This window comes from Microcaecilia unicolor, chromosome 4, assembly GCF_901765095.1.
Source record: "Microcaecilia unicolor chromosome 4, aMicUni1.1, whole genome shotgun sequence".
In the NCBI taxonomy this organism is placed as follows: Eukaryota; Metazoa; Chordata; class Amphibia; order Gymnophiona; family Siphonopidae; genus Microcaecilia; species Microcaecilia unicolor.
The window spans coordinates 175,076,363-175,101,994 of NC_044034.1; the positions used below are offsets into that span (position 1 = coordinate 175,076,363).

At 48.1% G+C, this 25,632-nt stretch overlaps 1 protein-coding gene across 1 annotated transcript in view; it reads right to left on the reverse strand.

The window, feature by feature from the left end:
* The window catches only part of CTR9 (CTR9 homolog, Paf1/RNA polymerase II complex component), a 280,854-nt gene that overhangs the window by 242,637 nt on the left and 12,585 nt on the right, over positions 1-25,632 (reverse strand). The window contains exons 2-3 of the mRNA XM_030200983.1: positions 15,001-15,099; positions 14,013-14,252 (exon numbers count right to left, since the gene is read on the reverse strand). Coding sequence (XP_030056843.1) covers positions 14,013-14,252; positions 15,001-15,099 — 339 coding nt within the window. The remainder of the gene's footprint in view (positions 1-14,012; positions 14,253-15,000; positions 15,100-25,632) is intronic.

Consider the following 25,632-nt stretch of genomic DNA (forward strand, 5'->3'; position numbering starts at 1 on the left):
TGAGACATAACTGGAGGGAATAAACTCATCCTCCAAAACATGAAACTGGAAGGAATAAAGTCATCCTCCTTTAATTGAACAAGAATCCTGAAGACTGTTTTCTGACTTTCTCCCAAGGACGGAATCTCCAGGAAACACGAACAGAACCTGAAATAGATTTACAGCAGATAGCATCAGACAGGGAGGGATCATGGCTGCATCTGCTATGACTAAAGGAAAGAAAATTATCATGATAAGAACCTAATTTTCCCTTCCTTGTCATCAAGCAGATGCAGCCATTACAGATGGGATGTATCAAAGCAATCCCTAGATAGGGTGGGAAGAAGCCACACCACGCGCCAGCACTTGCGCTCCAAAATGTGCGTCCCTCCTGGCAGCCACATCCAGCCTGTAATGTCGGGTAAAAGAGCTTAGAAGCCCATGTTGCTGCACTACAAATCTCTTGAAGAGAGAGTGCTCCAGTTTCAGCCCAAGAAGAGGAAATTCCTCTAGTGGAATGCGCCTTAAAGGCATCAGGCGGAGGCCGGCCGGCAAGCAAATAAGCTGAAAAGATAGATTCTTTGAGCCAGCGGGCAATAGTGGCTTTAGACGCTGGAAACCCTCTGCGAGGACCTGATAACAAAACAAACAGATGATCAGAGGTCCTGAAAGAGTTAGTAACTTGCAGATACTGCAGCAGAGTCCTGCGCACGTCCAACAGGTGCAATTGCCCAAAAGATTCTGGAAACTCCTCCTTGACAAAGGAGGGCAAGAAAATAGGTTGGTTTAGGTGAAACACTGAAACCACCTTAGGCAAGAAGGAAGGCACGGTCCGAACCGTGACCCCGGACTCTGAAAACTGCAGAAAAGGATCTCTACAGGACAGAGCCTGGAGCTCTGACACCCGTCTCGCCGAAGTAATGACCACTAACAAGACGGCCTTCAGTGTCAAATCTTTCTCTGAAGCACGCCGAAGCGGTTCAAAGGGAGCACCCTGAAGGGCCTTCAGCACTAGCCCCAGGTTCCAAGCTGGACAAGGTGCACGCACGGGAGGACGGAGCCGAAGCACCCCTCTAAGAAACCGTGCCACATCCGGATGAGCAGCTAAAGACACGCCTTCAACCTTGCCACGCAGGGAGGACAATGCTGCCACTTGCACCCACAGGGAATTATAGGCCAAGCCTTTTTGTACACCATCCTGCAAAAAGTCCAGAATCGGCGAGACAGGAGCCCGCAGGGGTGTGATCTCTCTGGAAGCACACCAGACTTCAAACTGGCGCCAAATCCTGGCATAAGCCACGGAAGTGGAACGCTTGCGGGCTTGCAGGAGAGTGATAATTACTTTATTGGAACAGCCTCTGCCTCTCAATTGCACCCTCTCAATCGCCAGGCCATAAGACCAAATTGGCCGGCGTCCTCCATGGTCACCGGACCCTGTGACAACAGGTTGGGAACCAGAGGTAACTGAAGGGGATCCTCTACGAGCATCTGTCGGAGGTCCGCATACCAAGGCCTCCTGGGCCAATCTGGGACGACGAGAACCACTTCTCCTGGATGCAGCTGAATCTGCAGGAGCACTCGCCCTATCAAGGGCCACGAAGGGAACACATACAGTAGGCCCGGAAGCCAGGGTTGAGCCAAGGCATCCAACCCCGCCGCGCGAGGATCTCTCCGTCTGCTGAAGAAGCACGGGACTTTGGCATTGGAGCTTGTCGCCATTAGATCCATCACAGGCTTGCCCCACTTGGCACATATCTGCAGGAACACTTCGTCTGCAAGTTCCCAGTCCGCTGGATCGATCTGATGCCTGCTTAGATAATCGGCTTGCACGTTGCTCTGACCTGCAATGTGAGCTGCCGACAGAAACTGTAGATGCAGCTTGGCCCAGTGGCAAATTTGTTCGGCCTGCGCAGCTAGAGCTCTGCACTGAGTGCCGCCTTGTCGATTTATGTAGGCCACTGCTGTCGTGTTGTCCGACATCACTCTGACAGCCAATCCTTCCAGGGTCACTTGAAAGGCCAGAAGCGCCTGAAACACCGCTTTCAACTCTAGGCGGTTGATGGACCACTCCGACTCCTCGGGTGTCCATGGACCCTGGGCATGCTTCCCCTTGCAATGTGCACCTCAGCCTTTCAGACTGGCATCTGTCACCACTAGGCACCAATCGGGGAGCGCCAGCGGCATTCCTCGTTGCAGCATGCTGTCTGAGAGCCACCACTCCATGCTGAGTCGGGCCGCAGGGAGCCAAGAGAGTCTGCACTGGTAATCCTGAGATACTGGAGACCATCTTTGTAGTAGAGCATACTGTAGAGGTCTCAGGTGCGCTCTCGCCCAGGGCACCAGTTCCATGGTGGCCATCATCGATCCAAGCAGCTGGACAATGTCCCAAGCTCGCGGGCGGGGCATCCTCAGGAGCAGACGGACCTGATTCTGAAGCTTGCACCGCCTTTGCTCGGGTAGGTACACATACCCCGAGGCTGTGTCGAACCTGGCCCCCAAATATTCTAGAGACTGCAAGGGGGTCAGGTGACTTTTGGCCAAATTGACGACCCAGCCCAGAGATTGAAGTACTGAGACCACTCTGGCTGTTACATGCTGACTCTCTGCAGCAGAGTTTGCTCGAATGAGCCAGTTGTCCAGGTACGGGTGAACCCGAATACCCTCTCGCCTTAGAAAGGCAGCTACTACCACCATAACCTTCGAAAAGGTGCGGGGAGCTGTGGCGAGACCAAAAGGCAAGGCCCGGAACTGGAAATGCTTTCCCATCACCGCAAACCTCAGAAACTTCTGGTGCGGGGGCCAAATTGGAATGTGCAAGTAAGCTTCTTTCAAGTCCAGAGACGTAAGAAACTCTCCTGGCTGTACCGCCGCAATGATGGAGCGCAGGGTTTCCATGTGAAAGTGCCGCACTCTCAGGGACTTGTTTAATTCTTTTAAGTCCAGAATAGGGCGAAAAGACCTTCCTTTTCGCGGCACCACAAAGTAGATGGAGTAGCGGCCGCAGCCGTGTTCGGCGGGAGGTACCGGGGACACGGCCCCTAACTGAATCAGACCTTGTAAAGTCTCCTATACCGCCGCCCGTTTGGCAGCAGAACCGCATCGGGACTCCACAAACACGTCTCTTACAGGGGCGTCGAATTCTATTCTGTAACCGTCTCTAATCAGGTCCAAGACCCACTGATCTGAGGAAATGTTGGCCCACTCCTCGGCAAAGAGGGAAAGACGTCCTCCGATGACAGGACTCGAAGAGAGGGCCGGCGCACCACCATTGAGAGGGTCGCCCCTGAACTCCAGGCCTTGAGCCAGTGGCTGTGGAACGTTTGTCCGAGCGAAAGGAGTTCCTCTGCTGAAAACGGGCATGAGAAGTGAACCCAGCAGAACGCCCCGGGCGGTACCTTCGAACTTCACGGAAGCGAGGTCTGTAAGAGGAGTGGACCGCCGCACCCTTAGAGGAAGGCCGAGGCCTATCTTCAGGCAAGCGCTGGGGTTTAGCCTCACCCAGGCCCTTCACAATTTTCTCCAACTCCTCACCAAACAGGAGAAGGCCTTGAAAGGGCAACTTCACCAACCTTTGCTTAGAGGCCATGTCCGCCGCCCAATGCCGTAGCCAAAGAAGACGGCGAGCCGCCACTGCTACTGCCATGTGTTTAGCCGAAGCTCTGACAATATCATAAAGGGCGTCAGCAAGAAAGGACAAGGCCGACTCCATCCGCGGAGCCACATCTGAAAAGGGCTCCGCTCCATCACCGGGCTGTTCCACTGCCTGTTGCAACCAAGCCAGGCAGGCTCTAGCAGCATAACAACTGCATGCAGACGCCCGAATAGTGAGACCTGGAATTTCAAATGACCGTTTAAGTGCTGATTCCAGTCTACGGTCTTGAATATCCTTCAGGGCAACACCTCCTTCAACAGGGAGGGTAGTTGTCTTTGTCACAGCTGTGACTAGGGCATCCACTTTAGGCATAGCAAAGCGAGCCATATGCTCCTCACTCAGAGGGTATAATTGCCCCATAGCCATGGAAACTTTCAAAGGTCCCTCGGGGTCAGCCCATTGAGCCGAAATAAGCTCTTGGATGGAGTCATGCAAAGGAAAGGCTCGAGCAGGCTGTTTGGTACTAGTCATCCTAGGATTCACAGAGGAGGCTGTGCCACTGGCAGGGTCCTCAATAGAGAGAGCCTGCAGGGCATCAGAAATAAGCGCTGGCAGCTCATCACGGTGGAAAATCCTCACCGCGGAGGGATCGTCCAGATCCTGAGTCACTTCTGCACCAGACTCTGGCTCCTCAGACCATGAAGGCCTGCCAGAGTCCTTTGAATCCTCGCAGCCCGACCACGGGGGGGGGGGGGGGGGAGGAGGTGCAGCACTCTCTGAAGGGGAATGAGCCCTTCTGCGCTTCATATTCTGCCAATTATCAGGGAATAACGCCTCAGAGGGCATACCCAGGCTAGAATCCACCGGGGGGGCATTAGAAGAGGACCGTGCCGGGCTTTGTGGGAGAGCTCTTTTAAGCATGTATGCTTTATGCATTAATAAGACAAAATCAGGGGAGAAAAACTCACCCTGGGCACCCGGATCTCTGCCGGGTCTAGCAGCTCCCATATCAGCCTCACTCCGAGGCCTCCCCCCGGGCTCAGGACTCTCCGTCTCAGCGGAAGTCGCGCCATGTGGTAAATTCAAAATGGCACCCGCTGCCAGCTCAGAGCGCGAAGAATCGTCGCTTGCCATGCTCGGGCCGGCTCTTAACGTCTGTACAGCACGATTTACAGAGCCCCGCTGCTGATCTGCGCTTGCCACACTTGGAACAGCGCTTTACTGTCTCCGCAGCCATCGCCGAAAACGGCGGTAAAATTCAAAATGGAGGTTCGCGCCAAAATCGCCCCGATCGCGGGCCCACCCCGGAGGAGTCAGAAAACACTCTTACCTCACTGGACCGAGTATCACAGCTCCGGTCCCACAGAAAAAGGCAAGGAAAAACCTCTGTTCCAGCATCTAAGCGCCAAAGCGCGACGCAACTTTTTTTTTTAACGCTGTGAGGAAAGCAGAGGTAAATAGAACTCCGGAGGCTCAGGTGAGTGGGAAAGGCATCTGCTTGATGACAAGGAATTAGCCTTATAAAGAAGGTAAAATTATGTATAATCATACCTGATAATTTTCTTTCCATTAATCATAGCTGATCAATCCATAGACTGGTGGTTGTGTCCATCTACCAGCAGGTGGAGATAGAGAGCAAACTTTTGCCTCCCTATATGTGGTCATGTGCTGCCGGAAACTCCTCAGTATGTCGATATCAAAGCTCCATCCGCAGGACTCAGCACTTAGAGAATTACACCCACGAAGGGACACTCTGCCCAGCTCACCACCGCCGAAACGGGGGAGGGGAATTAACCCAGCTCATCCCCACACAAGTGGGGGAGGGGAATCCGTCCAGCTCATCCCCGCGGAGCGGGGGAGGGACACCACACCCGCCGATGCGGGGGGATCTGGCTTATCCTGCAACCGCAACCGCGGGAGGAGCTGACTGACCCTAACACCGCCGAAGCGGGAGGGGTACAAAGCTGCCCTACAGCCGCACGAAGCGGGAGGGAGTGCCGGCAGAATTTATGTCTCAATCCAGCCCCGTAAAACGGAGGGGAGAGGAATGCAGCAGCTCACTGTAACACAAACTCGTCTCAACTCTTGAAGAATCCAAGTGAAAGAAGAACTTGAACACGAAGTCCTCCTGAAGTAACTGAAGGCTAAACTTGAACCTAAAATTCAACCAGAATATAAACAGTACAGATATCTGGGAGGGGCTATGGATTGATCAGCTATGATTAATGGAAAGAAAATTATCAGGTATGATTACACATAATTTTACCTTCCATATCATCAAGCTGATCAATCCATAGACTGGTGGGATGTACCGAAGCAGTACTCACCCAGGGCGGGACATAGAAATCCCTGACCTCAACACTGAAGCTCCAAACCGGGCCTCCGCCCGTGCAGCCACAGTCAAACGGTAATGCTTGGAGAATGTATGAGCCGAAGCCCACGTTGCCGCCTTGCATATCTCTTCCAAGGAGACGGATCCGGCCTCTGCCATCGAGGCCGCCTGAGCTCTCGTGGAGTGAGCCTTCAGCTGGATAGGCGGCACCTTCCCCGCGGCCACATAAGCCGCTGCAATGGCTTCCTGGACCCATCTTGCCACTGTAGGCTTAGCAGCCTGCAGACCCTTACGAGGACCTGCAAACAGGACAAACAGATGATCCGATTTCCGGAAATCATTGGTCACTTCCAAGTATCTGATGATGACTCGTCTCACATCCAGATATTCAAGAGCGGAGTACTCCTCTGGGTAGTCCTCCCTACGAAAGGAAGGGAGACAGAGCTGCTGATTCACATGGAAGCGAGAACCAATCTTGGGCAGGAAGGAAGGCACTGTGCGAATAGTCACTCCTGCCTCAGTGAACTGCAGAAAAGGCTCTCGACATGAGAGCGCCTGGAGCTCGGAAACTCTTCTGTCTGAAGTGATAGCCACCAAAAAGACTGCTTTCAACGTCAGGTCTTTCAGAGATGCCCTCGACAAGGGTTCCAAAGGCGGCTTCTGCAATGCTCTTAGCACCAGGTTGAGATTCCACGCAGGCACCACTGAGTGCAGAGGAGGGCGCAGGTGATTAACTCCCTTGAGAAAGCGCACCACATCTGGCTGCGAAGCCAGGGAAGCACCCTTCAGGCGGCCCCTGAAGCAAGCCAGAGCCGCTACCTGGACTTTAAGGGAACTGAGCGACAGGCCTTTCTCCAGACCTTCTTGCAGGAACGCCAACACTGAAGAAATTGGAGCAGTGAAGGGAGAAAGTGAGCCTGCTTCACACCATGCTGCAAAGATACGCCAAACCCTGGCGTAAGCAGTAGAAGTAGAGCGCTTCCTCGCTCTCAGCATAGTGGCGATGACCTTGTCTGAGAAGCCCTTCTTCCTCAGACGCTGCCGCTCAATAGCCAGGCCGTAAGACCAAAGGGAGAGGGATCCTCCATCACCACGGGACCCTGATGTAACAGGCCCTGCTCCACTGACAGCCGCAGAGGATCGTCGACTGAGAGCCTGAACAAGTCCGCATACCAGGGACGTCTGGGCCAATCCGGACCCACCAGGATTACCCTGCCGGGATGCTTTGCCACCCGGTCTAGCACCCTGCCCAACATGGGCCAGGGCGGGAACACATAGAGGAGCTCTTGTGTCGGCCACTGTTGGAGAAGAGCATCTACTCCCAGGGATCGAGGGTCCCGTCCTCTGCTGAAAAACCGCGGCACTTGGCCATTGGCCGATGACGCCATCAGATCTAGGCTCGGCTGGCCCCAGCGCTTCGTGATGTCCAAGAACGCCTGAGCAGATAGTTGCCACTCTCCAGGCTCCAAGGTATGGCGACTGAGAAAGTCCGCCTTGACATTCATGACTCCGGCAATGTGGGCCGCTGAAAGCTGCTCCAGGCTCGCTTCCGCCCACTGGCAAAGACTCATAGCCTCCTTGGCTAGAGGGGCGCTCTGGTACCTCCCTGGCGGTTGATATAGGCCACAGCCGTGGCATTGTCCGACAGGACCCGTACAGGCTTCAACACGAGTACCGGGATGAACTCCAATAACACCAAGCGAATGGCTCTGAGTTCCAGGAGGTTGATAGACCACTTGCCTCTGCCGGAGACTAGAGCCCCTGCGCTGTCCTTCCCAAGCAGTGGGCTCCCCAGCCCATCAAAGAGGCGTCTGTCGTGACGACAATCCACTCCGGGGTCACCAGAGGCAATCCTGCAGACAACTTGTCTGTCTGCGTCCACCAGCTCAGCGCCTTGCGCACTGCTGGGTCCACGGGAAGGCGCACAGCATAATCCTCCGACATCGGAGTCCAGCGCAGCAGCAGAGATAGCTGTAGTGGTCTCATATGAGCCCTGGCCCAGGGCACTACTTCCATCGTGGCCGTCATAGAGCCCAACAGCTGCACGTAGTCCCAAGCCCGAATAGGAGAGGCTACTAGGAACTAGTCCACCTGAGCCTGAAGCTTGACAATCCGATTGTCTGGCAGGAACACTCTGCCCACTTGGGTGTCGAATCGAACTCCCAGATACACCAGGGACTGAGTCGGGCGCAGCTGGCTCTTCTTCCAGTTGATGATCCATCCCAGGGAGCTCAAAAGAGCAACTACCCGGTCCATAGCTTTGCCGCACTCTGCATAAGAGGGGGCTCAGATCAACCAGTCGTCCAGATAAGGATGGACTTGTACTCCTTCCTTTAGCAGGAAGGCCGCTATGACCCCCATTACTTTGGAAAAGGTCCGCGGAGCAGTAGCCAACCCGAAAGGGAGGGCTCTGAACTGGAAGTGTCGTCTCAGGACTGTAAAACGCAGAAAGCGTTGGAGAGGAGGCCAGATGGGAATATGCAGGTACGCTTCCTTGATGTCCAAGGAAGCCAAGAACTCTCCTGCCTTCACTGCCGCTATAACAGAGCGGAGAGTCTCCATGCGAAAGTGCCTCACTTTCCAGGCCCGATTGACCCCTTTGAGGTCGAGGATAGGCCGGACAGAACCTCCTTTCTTTGGAACCACAAAGTAAATGGAGTAACGTCCCTTGCCAATCTGATTTTTTGGCACCGGAACGACCGCACCCAGGCGGATCAGGTTGTCCAAGGTCTGCTGCACTACCACAGCTTGACCGGAGACTTGCAGGGAGAGAGTACAAACCCGTCTCTTAAGGGTTGGCAGAACTCTAGCTTGTAGCCGTCTCTGATGACTTCCAGCACCCACGCGTCTGAAGTTATAGTGGTCCACTCGCCCAGAAACGAGGACAGCCGTCCTCCAATCTGCACTGGGGCGTGGACCAAGGCCCCGTCATTGGGTACGAGACCCTGGGGGAGGACCGGAGGGAGCACCTCCGGGACGGCGGTCTCTGCGAAAGGAATGCTGCTTGGGGGAGAAATTCCTCTTGAAGGAAGAGGGGGCAGAGGAACCCGACTTGCCCGGGCGGTATGGAGGTATCGGGACGAGTACTAACCCGAGCCCTGACCTCTGGTAATTTCTTGCCCTTAGACGTGCCGAGATCGGTCACGATTTTGTCCAGCTCGACCCCAAAGAGCAGCTTGCCTTTAAAAGGCAATCTAGCCAGGCGGGATTTAGAGGCGTGGTCAGCAGACCAATGTTTCAGCCAAAGCCACCGCCGCGCAGAGACTGTCTGAGCCATGCCTTTAGCTGAGGCTCTCCAGACATCATACAGCAAGTCTGCCAAATAGGCTAAGCCCGATTCCAGGGCCGGCCAATCAGCCCTCAAGGAATGATCCGAGGGGGAAGCCCGCTGCACCATAGTCCGGCACGCCCTGGCCACATAGGAGCCGCAAACTGAGGCCTGCAAACTTAAAGCAGCTGCCTCCAAGGACGACCTTAAGGCCGCCTCCAATCTTCTGTCTTGGGCGTCCTTTAGGGCCGTGCCACCTTCCACCGGCAACGCCGTTTTCTTAGTCACCGCAGTGATTAAAGAATCCACGGTAGGCCACAGATAGGCCTCACGTTCACTCACAGCCAAAGGATAGAGGCGGGACATAGCCCTAGCCACTTTAAGGCTCGTTTCCGGGACATCCCATTGAGCCGCAATTAAGGTGTGCATGGCATCATGCACGTGGAAGGTTCTAGGCGGGCGCTTCGTCCCCAGCATAATGGCAGAGCCAACAGGGGCTGAGGGAGAGACGTCCTCCGGAGAGGAAATCTTCAAAGTGTCCATGGCCTGTAACAACAGGTTGGGCAAATCCTCTGGGCTAAAAAGCCGCGCTGCAGAGGGGTCATCCGCTCCATCCGAGCGGGGATCTATCTCCTCCAAGGAATCCGCAAAGGATCGTTGGGAGACCTCAGACACGCTGCCCTCATCTACATCGGAGGAGACAAAAGTCCTCCAAGGCCTGGAAATCAACCCGAGGGCGTTTACCTCTGGGAACCTCAACCTCTTTATCAGAAGAGGGAGCAGGGGCAGCGTTTTGCATGAGGAAAGCCTGATGCAGCAGCAAAACAAACTCGGGGGAGAAACCCCCCAGACTGTGCACTTCCGCAGCCTGGGCAACAGCCCTAGACGCACTCTCAACCGGCGCTCGCAATAGCGGGGGAGAGACATGCTGCGCATCCAAAATGGCGTCCGGCGCGAAACTCCGTGAAGGAGCCGCGCGGGAAGAACGGCGCTTAACTTTAGCCGCTTTTGTGCCGTTGCCCAAATTAAGGGCGTTCATGGCATTAATGTCTCCAACCTCAAGGGCGGCCCCGAAGAAGCCGTCCGAGCCGCGTGGCCGGCCAAGATGGCGGAGGCGAGGAGCGGGGGATGGGCGTTTATGGCGGGAAAAAACCGCCACGCCGGAGGAACGACCGGGACATTCATCGGTCACTAAACTATCACCCATCAAGGGCGAATCAGGTTGTAAAACCCCCGTATCCCCTCTAGAAGCGCTCCAGCGATCCGGGGAGCGACCCTTTGCGCCCTCGCCCTCCGACGCCATTGCCACGAGGAGAAGAATCGGGGAACCCCCTGCCCGCTATAAAAAGGTAAAATTACCTGCTTGCCGCTCCGAGCTGTAACGAACTGGTGTCCCAGTGAGTAGCTGCAATGAACGTTTAAAGAAACGTCGAATTAAACGCCTTTAAAGACGTTTAAAAATATATATATATTTTTTTTTTTTTTTTTTTTTTTTTAAACGGAGCCAGCGGGAGGGGGGAGAAAAGGAGGGACCTGGCACCACCAGGTTTGCACTTGCTCAAAAGAGCCCTCAACCCCAGGCCTCAACAAAACCTAAGGATTAGGCTTGGAGGCCTAGCCAGAGCTGCTGCTGTGTGTGACCACCACCTGCTGAGATAGAGAACATACTGGGGAGTTTCCGGCAGCACATGACCACATATAGGGAGGCAAAAGTTTGCTCTCTATCTCCACCTGCTGGTAGATGGACACAACCACCAGTCTATGGATTGATCAGCTTGATGATATGGAATTTGAGCTTAGTTTTATGGTTATAGTGCGATTATAAGCATGTTTGTTATGATGTATATTTTCTAGGTAAATTGGTTATCCAAAACAATACAAAATGGCACAGCACTCCTACAAAATCACTCAAAAAATCCACTGCTGAAAAATAACCAGTGTAAAACAAAGGAAGGAAAAAGCCTCAAAGAGCTCAAGATCAAAACAGATTCAAAGAGCTGTAAAGATCAAAACGATCTCATACTCATTCATCATCGGCAAAAAACCTTCCAACTTTTTAAAATACGTATCAAACATATAAATGACAAGTGACCGACTCACCCGCAAATGCGCAGTAGAGACTTCCCTCTCTGTCCCGCCCTCGTGTCAAGACGTGTTGATGTCAGAGAGCAGAACAGAGAGGGAAACGGACGCTGACGCTGGAGCCTGGAGACGAAGGAACATCGCCAGCACACCAACCTCCACCCCCCCCATCCCCGACGTCGTAGCCGCACCGCTCCCGCCCCCCTCCGTATCGGGCCCCATGCACTGACATGACAGCGCCTCTCACCTCTGTGTGGAAGCACTGCAGGCAGCAGCAGAGCGATCTACTGCTGCCTGCAGCGTTCACATGGAAGTGAGAGGCGCTCATGTCAGTGCAGGGGGCCCGGAACGGAGGGGGGAGGGAGCGGCGGCGAGGAGGGTAGCTGGACATGGGGAGAGGGCAGGGGGGAGAGAGGAGAGTTGCTGGACATGGGGAGAGAGTAGGGCAGACAGGAGGGTTGCTTGTCATGGGGGGAGGGCAGGGGGGGGCCCAGGGAAAGAGAAGGGTTGCTGGATATGGGGGGAGGGCAGGGGAGAGAGCAGGGTTGCTGGGCATGGATCGATGGAGGGGAGGGGAGAGCAGGGGAGAGAGGAGGGTTGCTGGATATGGGGGGAGGGCAGGGGAGAGAGGATGGTTGGTGGACGGGGGGAGGCCAGGGGATACAGGAGGGCTGCTGGACATGGGCGGGGAGGGCAGGGGAGAGAGCAGGGTTGCTGGACATGGATGGATGGAGGTGAGAATTCTTACGTTTTGCAAAACACAAATCTCGCCCGTTTTAACGGGCTTAACGGCTAGTGTGTATATATGCTTTAAATCTTCAAAGTCTTCACATAAGAGTACGTCGCTTCAATAAAGACATTTTTTTCAAAATCATGTCGTGCAAAACAAAAGAACAAAAGCACTTACCTTTTAAAGAGCTAGCAGGGCCCCAGGCAAGTTAGCGGGGCAGAGCTACAGGAGAGCCAGTATAGGATATTACATAGGGGATACATGGCACAAACACAGGCAGCAAGAGCAGGCTGTGCACCGGATGCTCAGTGTGTAAAGTGTAGACAAGGGAGAAATACACTTCTGCATGCATTTTGGAGTTGTATCAAAGTGAAAATATTCTGGAAAAGGATCCATAATTACCTTGAGACTCTCATAGGCCACAGACTAATTCCCTCGTGGAGAGGGGTGTTATTAAACAAAAGGGGGGCCTATGAGCTATCAGACAAGAACATGGATCTATCACTGGGTAAGGCATACGCAGTGGGGAAAAAATGTATACTGAGGCATTGGTTGCAAGAGGAACCACCCACCATCTGGTTTTGGAGGAATAAATTTCATGAGATGATGTTATGGGAGGCTAGAGCGGCACGCGGCATCCCAAAGAAAAGAAAAGCCTTTATTTAAATTTGGAACAGATATTTACACAGTATCTCACATAAAGCGAGAAGCGCAGTGCTCAATAATCTGCCCCTATTATAAGAGGAGCACAGTGCCAAAAGAAGCAAGACCAATATTTTACACTCTGGTAGGAATAGCATGTGCAGAGGTAGAGGTAATTAACCATGATGTTTAGAGAACATTTTAAGCGAGTAGAGGGGGAGGGAGGTTGGGGGGGGAGGGGGGTATAGGAGTGGGAAGGGTAATGTTCAATGCATAATAGAGGGACATGTGTATTATTAGATAGGAGAACAATCCTTTGAAGGAGCACATTAAGAGGACCCACCAGTAAATATTGTTGGGATAATACACTGAGTAAAACACGAGTTATAAATATTGGAGTTTCATATAAAAGTTTATTGTTAATAGTTATGCATTGTACAGTAATTATACATGTACACATTATAGATATAGGAGTAGACAAGAAGGAAGGGATAGGGGAGAAAAGTTTGGAAAACATTGATGATGGACATTTCAGGTTTAGTAATATGTACTAGACTTTGCTGTTATACGATTTATATTAAAACTGAGATGGAATTGTATACCATGTGACCTCATCAATAAAAAATTGTTGAAACATAAAGAGCTAGCAGGGGTATACAGAAATGATTATCCATCATAGTCTGCTGTCATATGCTACTATGAAATATCTCAAAGGGACCAATGCATTAAAAACTTACAACACTACAAACATAGGGGTCCTTTTACTAAGCTGAGCTAAAAAGTGGCCGGTGGTGCTGTCAACGGTGGGTTTTCTGCGCACTGAGGCCACTTTTAGCGCAGCAGTAAAATGGCCGTATTCAGGGGTTTTTCTGTACTGGGTGGGGCATGTGCTCATTTCCCCATTTGCAAGTGACCATTACTGCTGGGAGCTCTTACTGCCACCTATTTAGGATGCGGTAAGGACTCCTGACCTACTCCCACGCTAATCTTGTAGCGCACGGTAATGTGCCCGCGCTACCCGATAAGTGCAGGCATGCCTACTCTCCACTCTCCACCCTCCCCCAGAAACACCTCCCATGCTGGAAAATAAAAAATATTTTCCAGCTCGGGATTAGCACGTGCAAAGTAGAACACAACTGCAGGACAACTTAGTACGTCCCACAGTAGTGCTGTTTTAGAGCACAGTAGGCCTACCATGCCTTAGTAAAAAGGCCTCATAGTGAGCACATCTTTAAAGTCAAATAAACTCACTACTTCCAAACTAAACACTTACTGGGATCTGCTATGTAGTCAGAGGCTGCATTTCAGCATTTCCTTCTCAGTCACTTTCTTTGGGTCTCCATGCTTAATTCAATTCATACAATGGGTTTAAAATTATTTTTTTTACCTGATCGTACATGATAATTTTGTCAGCCATGGTATACAGCAGAGTGGCTTGCGTGATGAGCTCTTTTTTATTATCCTTGTTCTTTTCCTTTCGAGCCTGCTGTACATAATAGGCCGCTAGTGTATCCAGGCAAGTCATTTGATCTTTTTCGTGGTCTCGATAATCCAAATTGCCATCTATTCGAGCAGCCTCCAATAACTTTACAAAATCCTCTGTTTTTCCTTGTTTGTAATATTCCAGCTACAGAACATGAAATGTACAATTATTACTATTACCAAGAATGTTAGTTTAACTGCAAAATAAAAACAGCATACTCTGCAACAGTAGCAACGTCTAGCATGATGTATCATTTTTAAGTACAAACTAGAAAAACATTAGCTTTATAGTAGCATAGTACTGAAAATTAAATTCTGTGACAAATGAGTTACAGAGGCATAAAAAAATTACATCATCACTCAGACTCCAAAGTCCTTGATCTTTTACATATTTTGGTAACACAGGTCCTATAATAACTTTACAAAACAAACACCTGGTCTTACAAACAGAAATGGAATCAATTTTCTTATTTGTCCACCGTCAGAATATAGTGATTTTGGGCCACTGTCAATAAATGATTTCTATAATATTCAAATTAAGGGCCCTGTTTACTAAAGTGCACTTGCATTTTTAGCGCGTTCTAAAAATTAAGAGAATGCTAACCACACAGATGCATATAAGAATATTATGGGCATCTACATGGTTAGCTAATGCTAAAAACGCTAGCACGCCTCAGTAAACTCTTCCCTAAATTACATTTTTGACAAAAATTAAATTCTTTTTCCCAGGACTATTAAAAATATTAAATTTAAAAAAAAAAGTTCCCAGCCAAAAAACACTGGTCTCTTCCATCAAGTAAGTTTTCACAAGCTCTAAAATGTAGTCATCATTATTTGAAATGACATGCAAAATGAAAAGTAATACAATTCTGATGTACTCTGGCAATACTAACCGCTAAGGCAATCCATATGTGAAGTTGTGTATGCTCCTGCTTAAGGATACTTATAACTTCATCTCCCTCTGGCAATTGATCAAAGTCAAGTTCAATGACCTGAAAGAGAAAGGTTTACTAAAAATCAGCATTCATCGTTCAAAGGTGCTTAAACTAACCTTAAAATAAAATTGACCAAATCAATCTCTATTCTCATAGTTGAGTAAGATTAACCCAACATAAATAACTTTCACAGTACCCACAATAACCACTTCTACCACATAAACATTGCAGACTTCATATTTTGCAACTCAGTGAATGCAATATAATTTTTTTTAAATTAGTTTCAATAAACAGCTTTTCAGCAAGCCAATCCTATATAATACAAAGCACCCTCAACATTCTGAAGCTGACTCCATGGCTTCAGTGAAGTGTATGAAACTTCCGAAGCTCAGGCTTCATCTCTGTAAGCTCCGCCCTCGTGTCAAAAACGTGATGACGTCGAGGGCGGGAAAATCGGGATGAAAGAAACACATCAAAGAAAACAAAGATCGACCTCCGTCCTCGCGTCAAAAACGTCATGACGTTGACATCGAGGGCGGGTATATCGGGGAAAAAGAATCGCTACAAAAAAAAAAACTCGTGTGACCACGCCAAATGGGCCTGCGCAGCAAATAACTTGCCTCTCGCTGACACTGAATCTTTCTCTCGCAAAACGAGTCGCGTGCACACACCAAGCGCCCCTGCGCATCAACAACGGTCACTGTGTCTCGCCGCTCCCGCACAGCAACAGCTGTCATTTCACACAATGACAGCCGAAAGCCAACCATTACTATTTACAGAAAGAGGGAAGAACGGTGTGGTGCGGAAAAACGGGAAGAATTCTTGCAGCAGACAAAATGTTTTCCAAGGTGAGTGGCCAGATTATGCCCCACATATGCCGCTACACTCTCCCCACCCCCCACCCTCAACATCATACACAAACCCTGTCAACCTCCACACACACCACCCCCTACCAACACCAACCACTCACATCATAAAAAAACTCCCCAAGAAAAAACAGCATGTTTATGTCTGACACACACACAGACATAAATTCCTTCAAACACCCACCCCCCTTCCCCAAAGCATCCAACCTCCACACACCAACCCCTACCACCACCACCCACACACATCATACAAACACTCTCTCTACAGGGGAAAAAAAAAAAAACATGTTTCTGTCTCACACACACACACAGACATAAATTCATTCCAACCCCCCACCTTCCAACAAGCATCAAACAAAAACTGTGCTATGGAGAAAAAGTGTTATGGTATAAGCCAATCATCAGAATTAAATGTGTAGCATGATATTTTGCTGGATTATATATACACCAATATATTTGTGCAGCTTTTAAATATATATATATTTGACACTGCAGCAGAGAAAATAGTTTCATTCCAAAAGCCATCTTCCCTCTCCCTTTGGGGAATCCCACTCCTTAAACAAAAGACTTAAGACTGCTTTAAAGTTTTAAATTGACTCTATTCCTCTGATCAACACAACAAAGATTGGACCTAACCAGTAGAGGCAAGGAGACAAGCAGGTGGGAAAGACCTGAATACCCCATTGAAAACAAAGAACTCAGAGGGAAACCATAAACAGGACATTTGCTTGTCAAAGGTATACCTGCCCCTCCCATCAGCTTTCAGACATGTGCAGAAAAGAAGGACTTGTAATGTGTATCTGCTCCAGAGACTGAGCAGGAAGCCCTGTACATCAAAAGACCATTTGCCAGCAAAATCCAGACAGCAAGTCTGGTGATGTCATAAGACATGAGACCAAGACTCAAGGGTCGTGTGCAGACATGAGACCAAGATACCACAATGCTTTGCAAATGCACAAGGGTCGTGTGGAAACCAGGACAAAGATCCACATGGCATATCCTCCTGCAGCTTGCAAGGTATAAAAGGACAAGTTGTTTCCCAAGAGTCAGATTCTCCAACTGCAAGCAACTCAGATCCACTCACTGCAGAAGCTCTCTCTCTTCTCTCTTCAAGACTCTCCCTCCAGGAGATTCTCTCTTCAGCACCAATCCAGATGCCTTGCTCCTGATCTGCAGTTCACCTGCCTCATGGCTCTTCTATGGACCACAAAATGCTTTGCAACAGACTGCTTTGTAAGTTATAACTTTTGATCTAGACCTGCTACTTTACCTTACTTAAGCACAGATTATCTGTAAAGATCTCTTAAAACCTACCTCTCGTGTGCAATTGTATATTAAATCAACCTTTTTGAAGCTAAAATTACGGTCTGTGTTCTGAGTATATGGTATCTTTTATATATACTTAATTTATTTAATTTATTGCAATTATCACCTTTGGTGATTGGTGGAGAAATTAATATCCTAAAACTTATAAATACAGCACCTGCTCTTAAATTATAAACAGTAGCGAGTGCTCTCTAGAGCTCTTTTTCCCAAATAAATCATTTCTTGTAACAAAAGCATCTCACTCACTCAGACACACACACACACTACCCCCAAACACCCCCCCCCCAAAACAACATACACAAACATTGCCACACTGAATCTAGATCTCTGTCTCTCACACACACCCACACACTCCCCCCCCCCCAACACACACAAAAAATACATACACAACCTCTACCCTGAAGAATCTAAATCTCTCACTCACACACACACAGGCAACCCCCCCCCCCCCCCCCCCCACACACACACACACCGCACAACAACATACACACACTCTGCCAGGGAAAGACAGCATCTCTCTCTCTCACACTCACACAATCACACCCACCTTAATACACAAACTCTAACAAGGACATTCAACATCTATCTCTCTCAATCACACACACACACACCCACAGCCCCCCACCCACCACCCAAAAAAAAAAAAAAAAGGTGCAGGACAATGCTACCCTCACCCCCCCCCCCCCCAAGAATGGCAAGCCAAATTGGTTATGCAACTCAAACAATACAAAAAAAAACATAACCAAGGCCACACCCCACCCACCCCTCCTTCCAATAAGGGGCTAAGGAAAGGGAAGTACAGGGGAACAAATGCAATTGTCCCCACTCCAAACACTCTCAAGCACAGACGCCGCTACCCTGTACACCCCCCCCCCCCCCACACACACACATCATATACAAACTCTGCAACCCTCCACCACCCCCATCAACACCACCCACATCATACACAAACTGTACAAGGGACAATCATCATCTTTCTTTTTTTAATTTATTTATTTTGCATTTATAGTTTTATACAAGACAACTTGCTTTAGTAACACGAAAGAAAAAAAAGTCATTTACATTGGATAAAATTCCAATCAGTAAAAGGAAAATAAAAAAAAACATAGTACATTATACTTCTTAGACCACAATATAATGGAGGGGGAAGGGAAGATAGAAACAGAGGAGATATCCAAATAATATGCTTTTTAAAGTAAATAGGCCTGTCCAGAAATTCCATATTTTCTATATCTTAATCAGTTATTCCTTCATTAACAATTTACCATCTAGTTAACTATTCGTTTTGCATTCAAAAAGTTTTGTAATTGGTCAGGATCGAAAAAGACATATTTGTTTCCTAGATATTTAACACAACACTTACAAGGATAAGCAAGCAAAAATTTAGCTCCAATACTTTTAACTTCTTCTCTAAAAGTTAGAAATTTTTTCCTCCTATCCTATGTTGTTTTTACCACGTCAGGAAATATCCATATCTTTTGACCACAAAAGAGCTTAGTTGAATTTTTAAAATATAATCTCATTAGAGCATTCAAGTCCTGTTCGAATATAAAGGATACAATTAAAGTTCTTCTTATTTCAATCTCCGACAAAGATTCCTCCAATAAAGCAGATAAATCTTGTATCCCATCAGAAGGTAAATTCGGTAACTTCTCTGGTATCATGTTTGTTGTTTTCGAAGGTGGTAAATAGTAAACTTTGTTTAAAGGAGGAATTGCCTCCTGAGGGTATCTAAGTATTTCGGTAAGATATTTCTTTAGAAAATCCAATGGGGTAATCCCCGTTGCTACAGGAAAATTTAACACCCTCAGGTTTAATCGGCGATTATGATTTTCTATCTGTTCAAGTCTCCTCGAAACCATTAGTTTATCCTTTATAAGAGTTTCTGTTGTCATTTTTAAGTTTACCACCTCTGTCTGCAACTGTGTTACTTTTAAGACAGTTTCCTGTTTCAAAGTTTCCAAGGATGATGCAATAATTTCTACTTTACTTACTAGAGAAGAAGTATCTTGTGCTGTTTTAGTAAGCATTGTGGACATTTCTTGTATTAATTCCCAGATGGATTGTAATGACGCCAGCTTAGGAGACGCCGTTACTGTCTCTTGAGTCTTATCTCCTGTCGCTTCTTGTCGCGGAGGGCCACCGTCAGGATTACCCAGGTCACTGCCTTCCGGTTGCCGAGTATTTCCAACCTCTCCACGAAGCGCAGCAGGGCAAAGTGGCGGATTAAAACCCGGCGGTGATAAAGATGTTTCATGCCCCAGTAGATCTGCTGCTCCTCCAGCAGAGCTAACAGCAGGGCTCCCACCGGTATGTAATGGAGTGCTTGTCGCATATCTAAGGATCGTCTGTTGAGTCGGGGTAGGCATTTGAGTTGATGGTGGGAAACTCTTTACCAACCCCTTCCTCTTTGTGTGCGGCATTTGGCAAAGAATAATCTTTGGAACAAGGAGTAAAGGGCCCCGCAGGCAAAAACCGTTGAGACGCGATCAAGCGCTGGACGCCATCTTGACCGGACAATCATCATCTTTCAATGATACCCCCCCCACACACACAAAAAAAATGGCAAAGCAGATTTGTCATGCAAATCAATACAAAAAAAGCAATAAAAAAAATAAAAAATGAAACTACACAAAAAACAAAAAATTAATTACTCATTATCAACACAATTATAATAAAAATCACTTACAACACATTCATGGCAGAAAACAAATACCTTGCTAGCGCCCGTTTCACTTGTTTCAGAAACAGGCCTTTTTTACTAATCTTACATACAGCATTGAAAAAATTTTACATAATAAAGAATCATTGTGCATACAAAAATCTTCATTTCAACACCAACCCTCTACCCCCTCACCCTCTCCTTCTTCACTCCCCTTCCCTCCCTGTCCCCCCTCCTACCCCATGCATTCTTCCCTACCCACCCATCTCCCCTTTCCCTCTGGTTAATTGATGCGGAGTGTCTGAGGTATTGTAAGAGGATGTCCACTGTTCATACTGTTCCCATGCTTTATAATGGGTAGTCAACTGTCCCATGAGTAAGGCGGTAAGTTTTGATAACAAACAAATATTATCCAATTTGCTTAGTATTGCCCGCCGGTCCAGGAGAAAAGGCTGTTTCCATTTTGCTGCTAGGACCAGTTTGCTCACTACAAACAACTGCGCAGCAAACCGATGTATTGACATCTGTACTCCAGGGGGTCTAGCATGTAGTAGGCAATACTCCAGCTTCATTGGATAACGTGTCCCTGTGACCTCCCACAAAAAATTCAACACATCTATCCAGTACTGCTGTGCATACTTACAGACCCACCAAATATGGACCATATCTCCTACTGACCCACATTTGCGCCAGCATAAATCAGAGCCTTTATGAAATATTTTAACTAGGCGTTGTGGTGTATAGTACCAACTGTATAACATTTTATGTCCATTCTCTACCAATGCGCTGGAGACTGATACCTGAAGTAGGGATCTGAATATTAATTTCCACTGGAGGAGTGTGTATGTTGTCCCTATGACCCTTTCCCATTTGAATAAATAGTATTCAACTGGATTTCCATACTGTAACAATGCTTTATATATCCTTGATATGCCCCCGCCCTGGTCTCCCCCTCCTATCATGCCCTTTTCTATTTCTGTCTCTGGTAGGCGAAGGTCTCCCTTTGCCCTCCGTGTAAGAAAATCTTTAGCTTGATAGTATTGAAAGGCCTGCAGGGGACACAGCCCATGTTCCTGACACAGTTCCTCAAATTTTACCACTGTATTTTCTTCCCACATCTGCCCCAGTGTACAAAGTCCCATTTCCTCCCATGCCCGATATGCCGCATCATGAAGTCCCGATCCGAACTCAGGGGCAAAGCGAAGATACATGTGTTTAAAATATCTCTGCCCAGGGAAAAATTTTTCTCTTAATTTATTCCAGGTTCCCAAAGGTCCTTGAATCGGGGGGGGGGGGGGGGGGGGGGGCTTCTCCGTATAATCTCTCCCAGCATCTGCTTAGGCAACCAAGGTATTTGCCTGCAAGGGAAAGGGCCCCATCCACCCCTGTTCCAGTCTTGTCCATAGTTTCTCCATACCTTGTAGCCATATCGCTAAGATTCTAAGGTGTGCTGCGTGGTAGTATGACTGAAAGGAGGGAACTCCCATACCCCCTCGCTCCCTTGTCTGGTACATCACCTCTCTTCGTACCCGTGGGGGCCTCTTTTTCCAAATAAATGAAAAGAGTTTACTCTGTAAGCCCTGTAAAAATTTGTCCGGTAGAGCTATTGAAGGGGGCCAGAAATAGATATAGAATCTTTGGAAGGAGAACCATTTTTACTGGATTAATCCTTCCCATCCAGGACAGGATCAGGCCCTCCCACCTATTAAGATCTTTAAAGAGCTTCCGCGTGATTTCGGGGAAATTTACCTGAAACAGCTCTTCGATTTGTCGAGGGATGTTGACCCCTAGGTACCTAATATATCGAGGAGCCCATCGAAATGGAAAGGAGGTCTGGAGAAGAGTCTTTTGCTGATCGGGGATGTTTACATCTAGAACCTCTGACTTATCAAAGTTGATCTTAAAGACCGACATCGCCCCATAAGCCCTCAGCTCTTCCTGCACCACAGGGAACAAGATCAACGGTTCCTTTAACAGAAGCAAAATATCACCTGCAAAAAGGAGAACCTGAATCTCTAGTCCCCCTAATCTCCAGGCCCGAATCTCCGGGTGTTGTCGGATTCTTACTGCCAGGGGTTCCATTATTATAGCAAATAACAAGGGGGATAGTGCACAACCCTGCTTCATCCCTCTATATAGTCTAAACGGCTGAGACATGATTCCATTGACCCGCACCGCAGCCGATGGCCTCTTATAAATCAAGCGGAGCCAGTGTACAAATTGGCCCGAAATGGCCATCTTCTCTAGTACTGCGAAAAGGAATGGCCAGCTAACACGATCGAAGGCCTTTTCCGCGTCTAAGGAAAGAATACAGAGTGGAACTTTGGCCTCCTGTACATGGTATACCATATGTAGAGCTCAGCAAATGTTATCAAATGTCTGTCGCCCCTGGACAAAACCCGCCTGATCCTCATGCACCAGGGATGAGATATCTCTGCAGCCAACCAGCCAGAATTTTCGTGAAGATTTTATAATATATTCCTAAAAGAGAGATGGGTCGATAAGAGCCACACTGCTGGGGATCTTTCCCCTGCTTATGGATGACCGTAATAGTAGCCAAATTCCAAGTAGGGGGAAGCTCCGAGCTCGCTCCTAGAGAATTGAAGACCCTCAGCAGTAGTGGGGCCAGGTATTTACCAAAAACTCTAAGGAACCTATTAGTAAAGCCGTCCGCTCCTGGGGCTTTACCTGCTGGTAGCTCCTTAATCGCTTGAGTAATCTCTTCCAGTTTGAAAGGGCTTGCGAGATACTCATTCGCACTCCCAGGTAAATAAAGGAGGTCTATGCCCTCCAAGTAATTCTCCAGTGCCTCCAGCGAGGGCTCACATTCCGGGGTATACATCTCATAAAATTCTCTAAATGCTTGCTTCATGCTTTCTGAATCCGAGTGTATCCCCCCCTCCTCCGTCTCGTATACCCGTTATCATATTCAGACTACTTTTTTGCTTCAACTTATAAGCTAAAAGTCTACTGGCTTTATTTCCAAATTCAAAGTGAGACTGGCGGACTTGCTGGAGCTTTTCAGCTAACTCAGCAAGTTCAAGATCGCAAAACTGCTTGCGGATCCTATAAGCCTGGTCCTGCAGGGATGCGGATGGCTGGGTTCCCTCCCTATGTAGCTGAGCCTCTACCCATTCCAACTCTGCCCTCAATTTAGCTTCAGTTGCTGATCGTTTTCCTGTTATGCGCCTTTAGTGCAATTAAGTGGCCGCGCATAACCGCTTTAAGCCCCTCCCATAATACAGTGGGTGTCACCTCCCCATTATCGTTAAATTGAACATATTCTTTAAGATGTAGTTCTAAGGCTGCTACGTTGGCCGGATCCTGTAAGAGTCCATCACCTAACGGCCAAGTCCATATCTCCTTCCTAGGCCTCAGAAGGACCCATTGAAGGAGAACCAAGGAATGGTCCGACCATGTACAGGGCATTATCTGAGTAGTTCCCACTTGCCTATTGATAGACATCCCCCAGCCAGAAATCAATCCTAGAAAATGAACAGTGACTAGAGAAATGCGTATAGCTTCGTTTGAGGGGATGTCTCTGTCTCCACATATCTATTAATTGCCACTGTGCCACGAATTCCTGCAGTCTCCGTCTATCTCTCTTGGCATAGCGTATGATATATGAGGAATTATCTAGGTGTGGTTGCAGTGTGAGATTGAAATGCCCCCCTCCATAGCAATAAGCCCTCTATATTCTTCGAGAGATGACGATCTAGGTCCTCTATGAATTCTCCTTGATTTACATTTGGCCCATACACATTTATCACAGTATAAACCTGCCCCGCTAAAGAAAAGACCACTAATATACACCTCCCACCTTTACTGCGTACCACTTTAAAAATATTCCATGGTTTAGACCCACTAAACATTATCATTATCCCCCTACTTTTAGTGTTATCTGTATTAGAGGCAAAATATATAATGGGGAAGTTTTTATAATATATATATTACTGGGGATAAATATTTAAACTAGAAGAACAGATCCCAAAACTATATCACAAAAAACGTTCTTCCTTTAAAATATTTAATTTCTTTTATTACAATACATATATCACATAAAACCACTTATGCTGTGTAAGTTCCGGAACTTGCCCAGTCACACCCTTCACTTCACCACCCATTCACATAAACCTTGTGTGGGCACATTTCTATATATCCATAATCTGTGTACATGCTCCCCAATTGTTGTTTCCTCAATTTCAAATCTTCCACTTGTGTCTTAGATATCGTCCTTAAAGGTTCAAATTATAGTCCTTTTAAATCATAAAAATCTTCTAAATCACATCAAGCAGGAGCACAGTGTTCACAACAAAGTCTCTCCAGCACTCTTCTTGGAGTAGTGTTAGTTCAGCAGAGTGAATCAGTGCAGTGTGTCAAGGGCTTCCTGGAATTTACATACTGTTTCCAAAAGAGACTGTTGAACAAAAGAGAGAAGGTGTGAAGAGTTAGAAGGTGCTTAAAGTCTGGAAACAGTATGTAAATTCCAGGAAGCCCTTGACACACTGCACTGATTCACTCTGCTGAACTAACACTACTCCAAGAAGAGTGCTGGAGAGACTTTGTTGTGAACACTGTGCTCCTGCTTGATGTGATTTAGAAGATTTTTATGATTTAAAAGGACTATAATTTGAACCTTTAAGGACGATATCTAAGACACAAGTGGAAGATTTGAAATTGAGGAAACAACAATTGGGGAGCATGTACACAGATTATGGATATATAGAAATGTGCCCACACAAGGTTTATGTGAATGGGTGGTGAAGTGAAGGGTGTGACTGGGCAAGTTACGGAACTTACACAGCATAAGTGGTTTTATGTGATATATGTATTGTAATAAAAGAAATTAAATATTTTGAAGGAAGAACGTTTTTTGTGATGAAGTTTTTATAATGACACAAATACTCATGCTTGGGTTTAAAGTGGGTCTCCTGGAGAGGGGTCACGTGGTGCAATGAGAGGGTGAGACGCGTCTCGGCGCTCTGAGACCCCAACGCCTTAAACTGTCAAAATAACCCCACCAAACTAAAAGAATCAGCCACCGAACAGTGGAGACAGAGAGAGTAGTTGATGGACAAATACCTGGGAACTCCGCTGAGAGCCATGGCAAGTAGAACCGTGAAGAAAGAAAGAGAGTGGCCTAAGGCGGCGGAGCCCAGCGCGGACTGCGAGGTGCAGCAAACAGGACTGGTGTTCTCGCCGGAACAGCTGACCAAGCTGACAGAGGCGGTGGTTACTGCTTTAGCACCCAAGCTAGACAAACCCTCCGAGCAAATTGAGACTTTTGAAAACGCGCTTACAGAGTTAACGGAGAGGGCAAGGGAGCTGGAGAAACGAGTGTTGGAGCTAGAAGACACGTCGGTGCCGGCGGAACAGCAGTTGAAGCAGTTAACTGGCTCAGTGGAGAAAATGGCAGCCAAGTTAGACGACCCTAAAGAATAGGTCGAGACGCTCAAATCTACAACTCGTCAGAATACCGGAGTCAGTGAGTGACTGGGTGCTGGGCACAACATTGGAGAGATGGCTGGCCATGGAGTTCGCCCTGTCAGATTCAGCGGGGCCCTTGTGTTTAGAGCGGGCGCACCGCGTGGGATGAATACAAGAGGGCCGACAGTCCTCGAAAGCGGTGATACTTAAAGTTCACAATTATATACACAAAGCAGAGATACTGCGAGGGTATCGGATGAAACAGGAGGAGACAAAGTATGAAGGGCATCTGGTGCGAATATTCCAAGA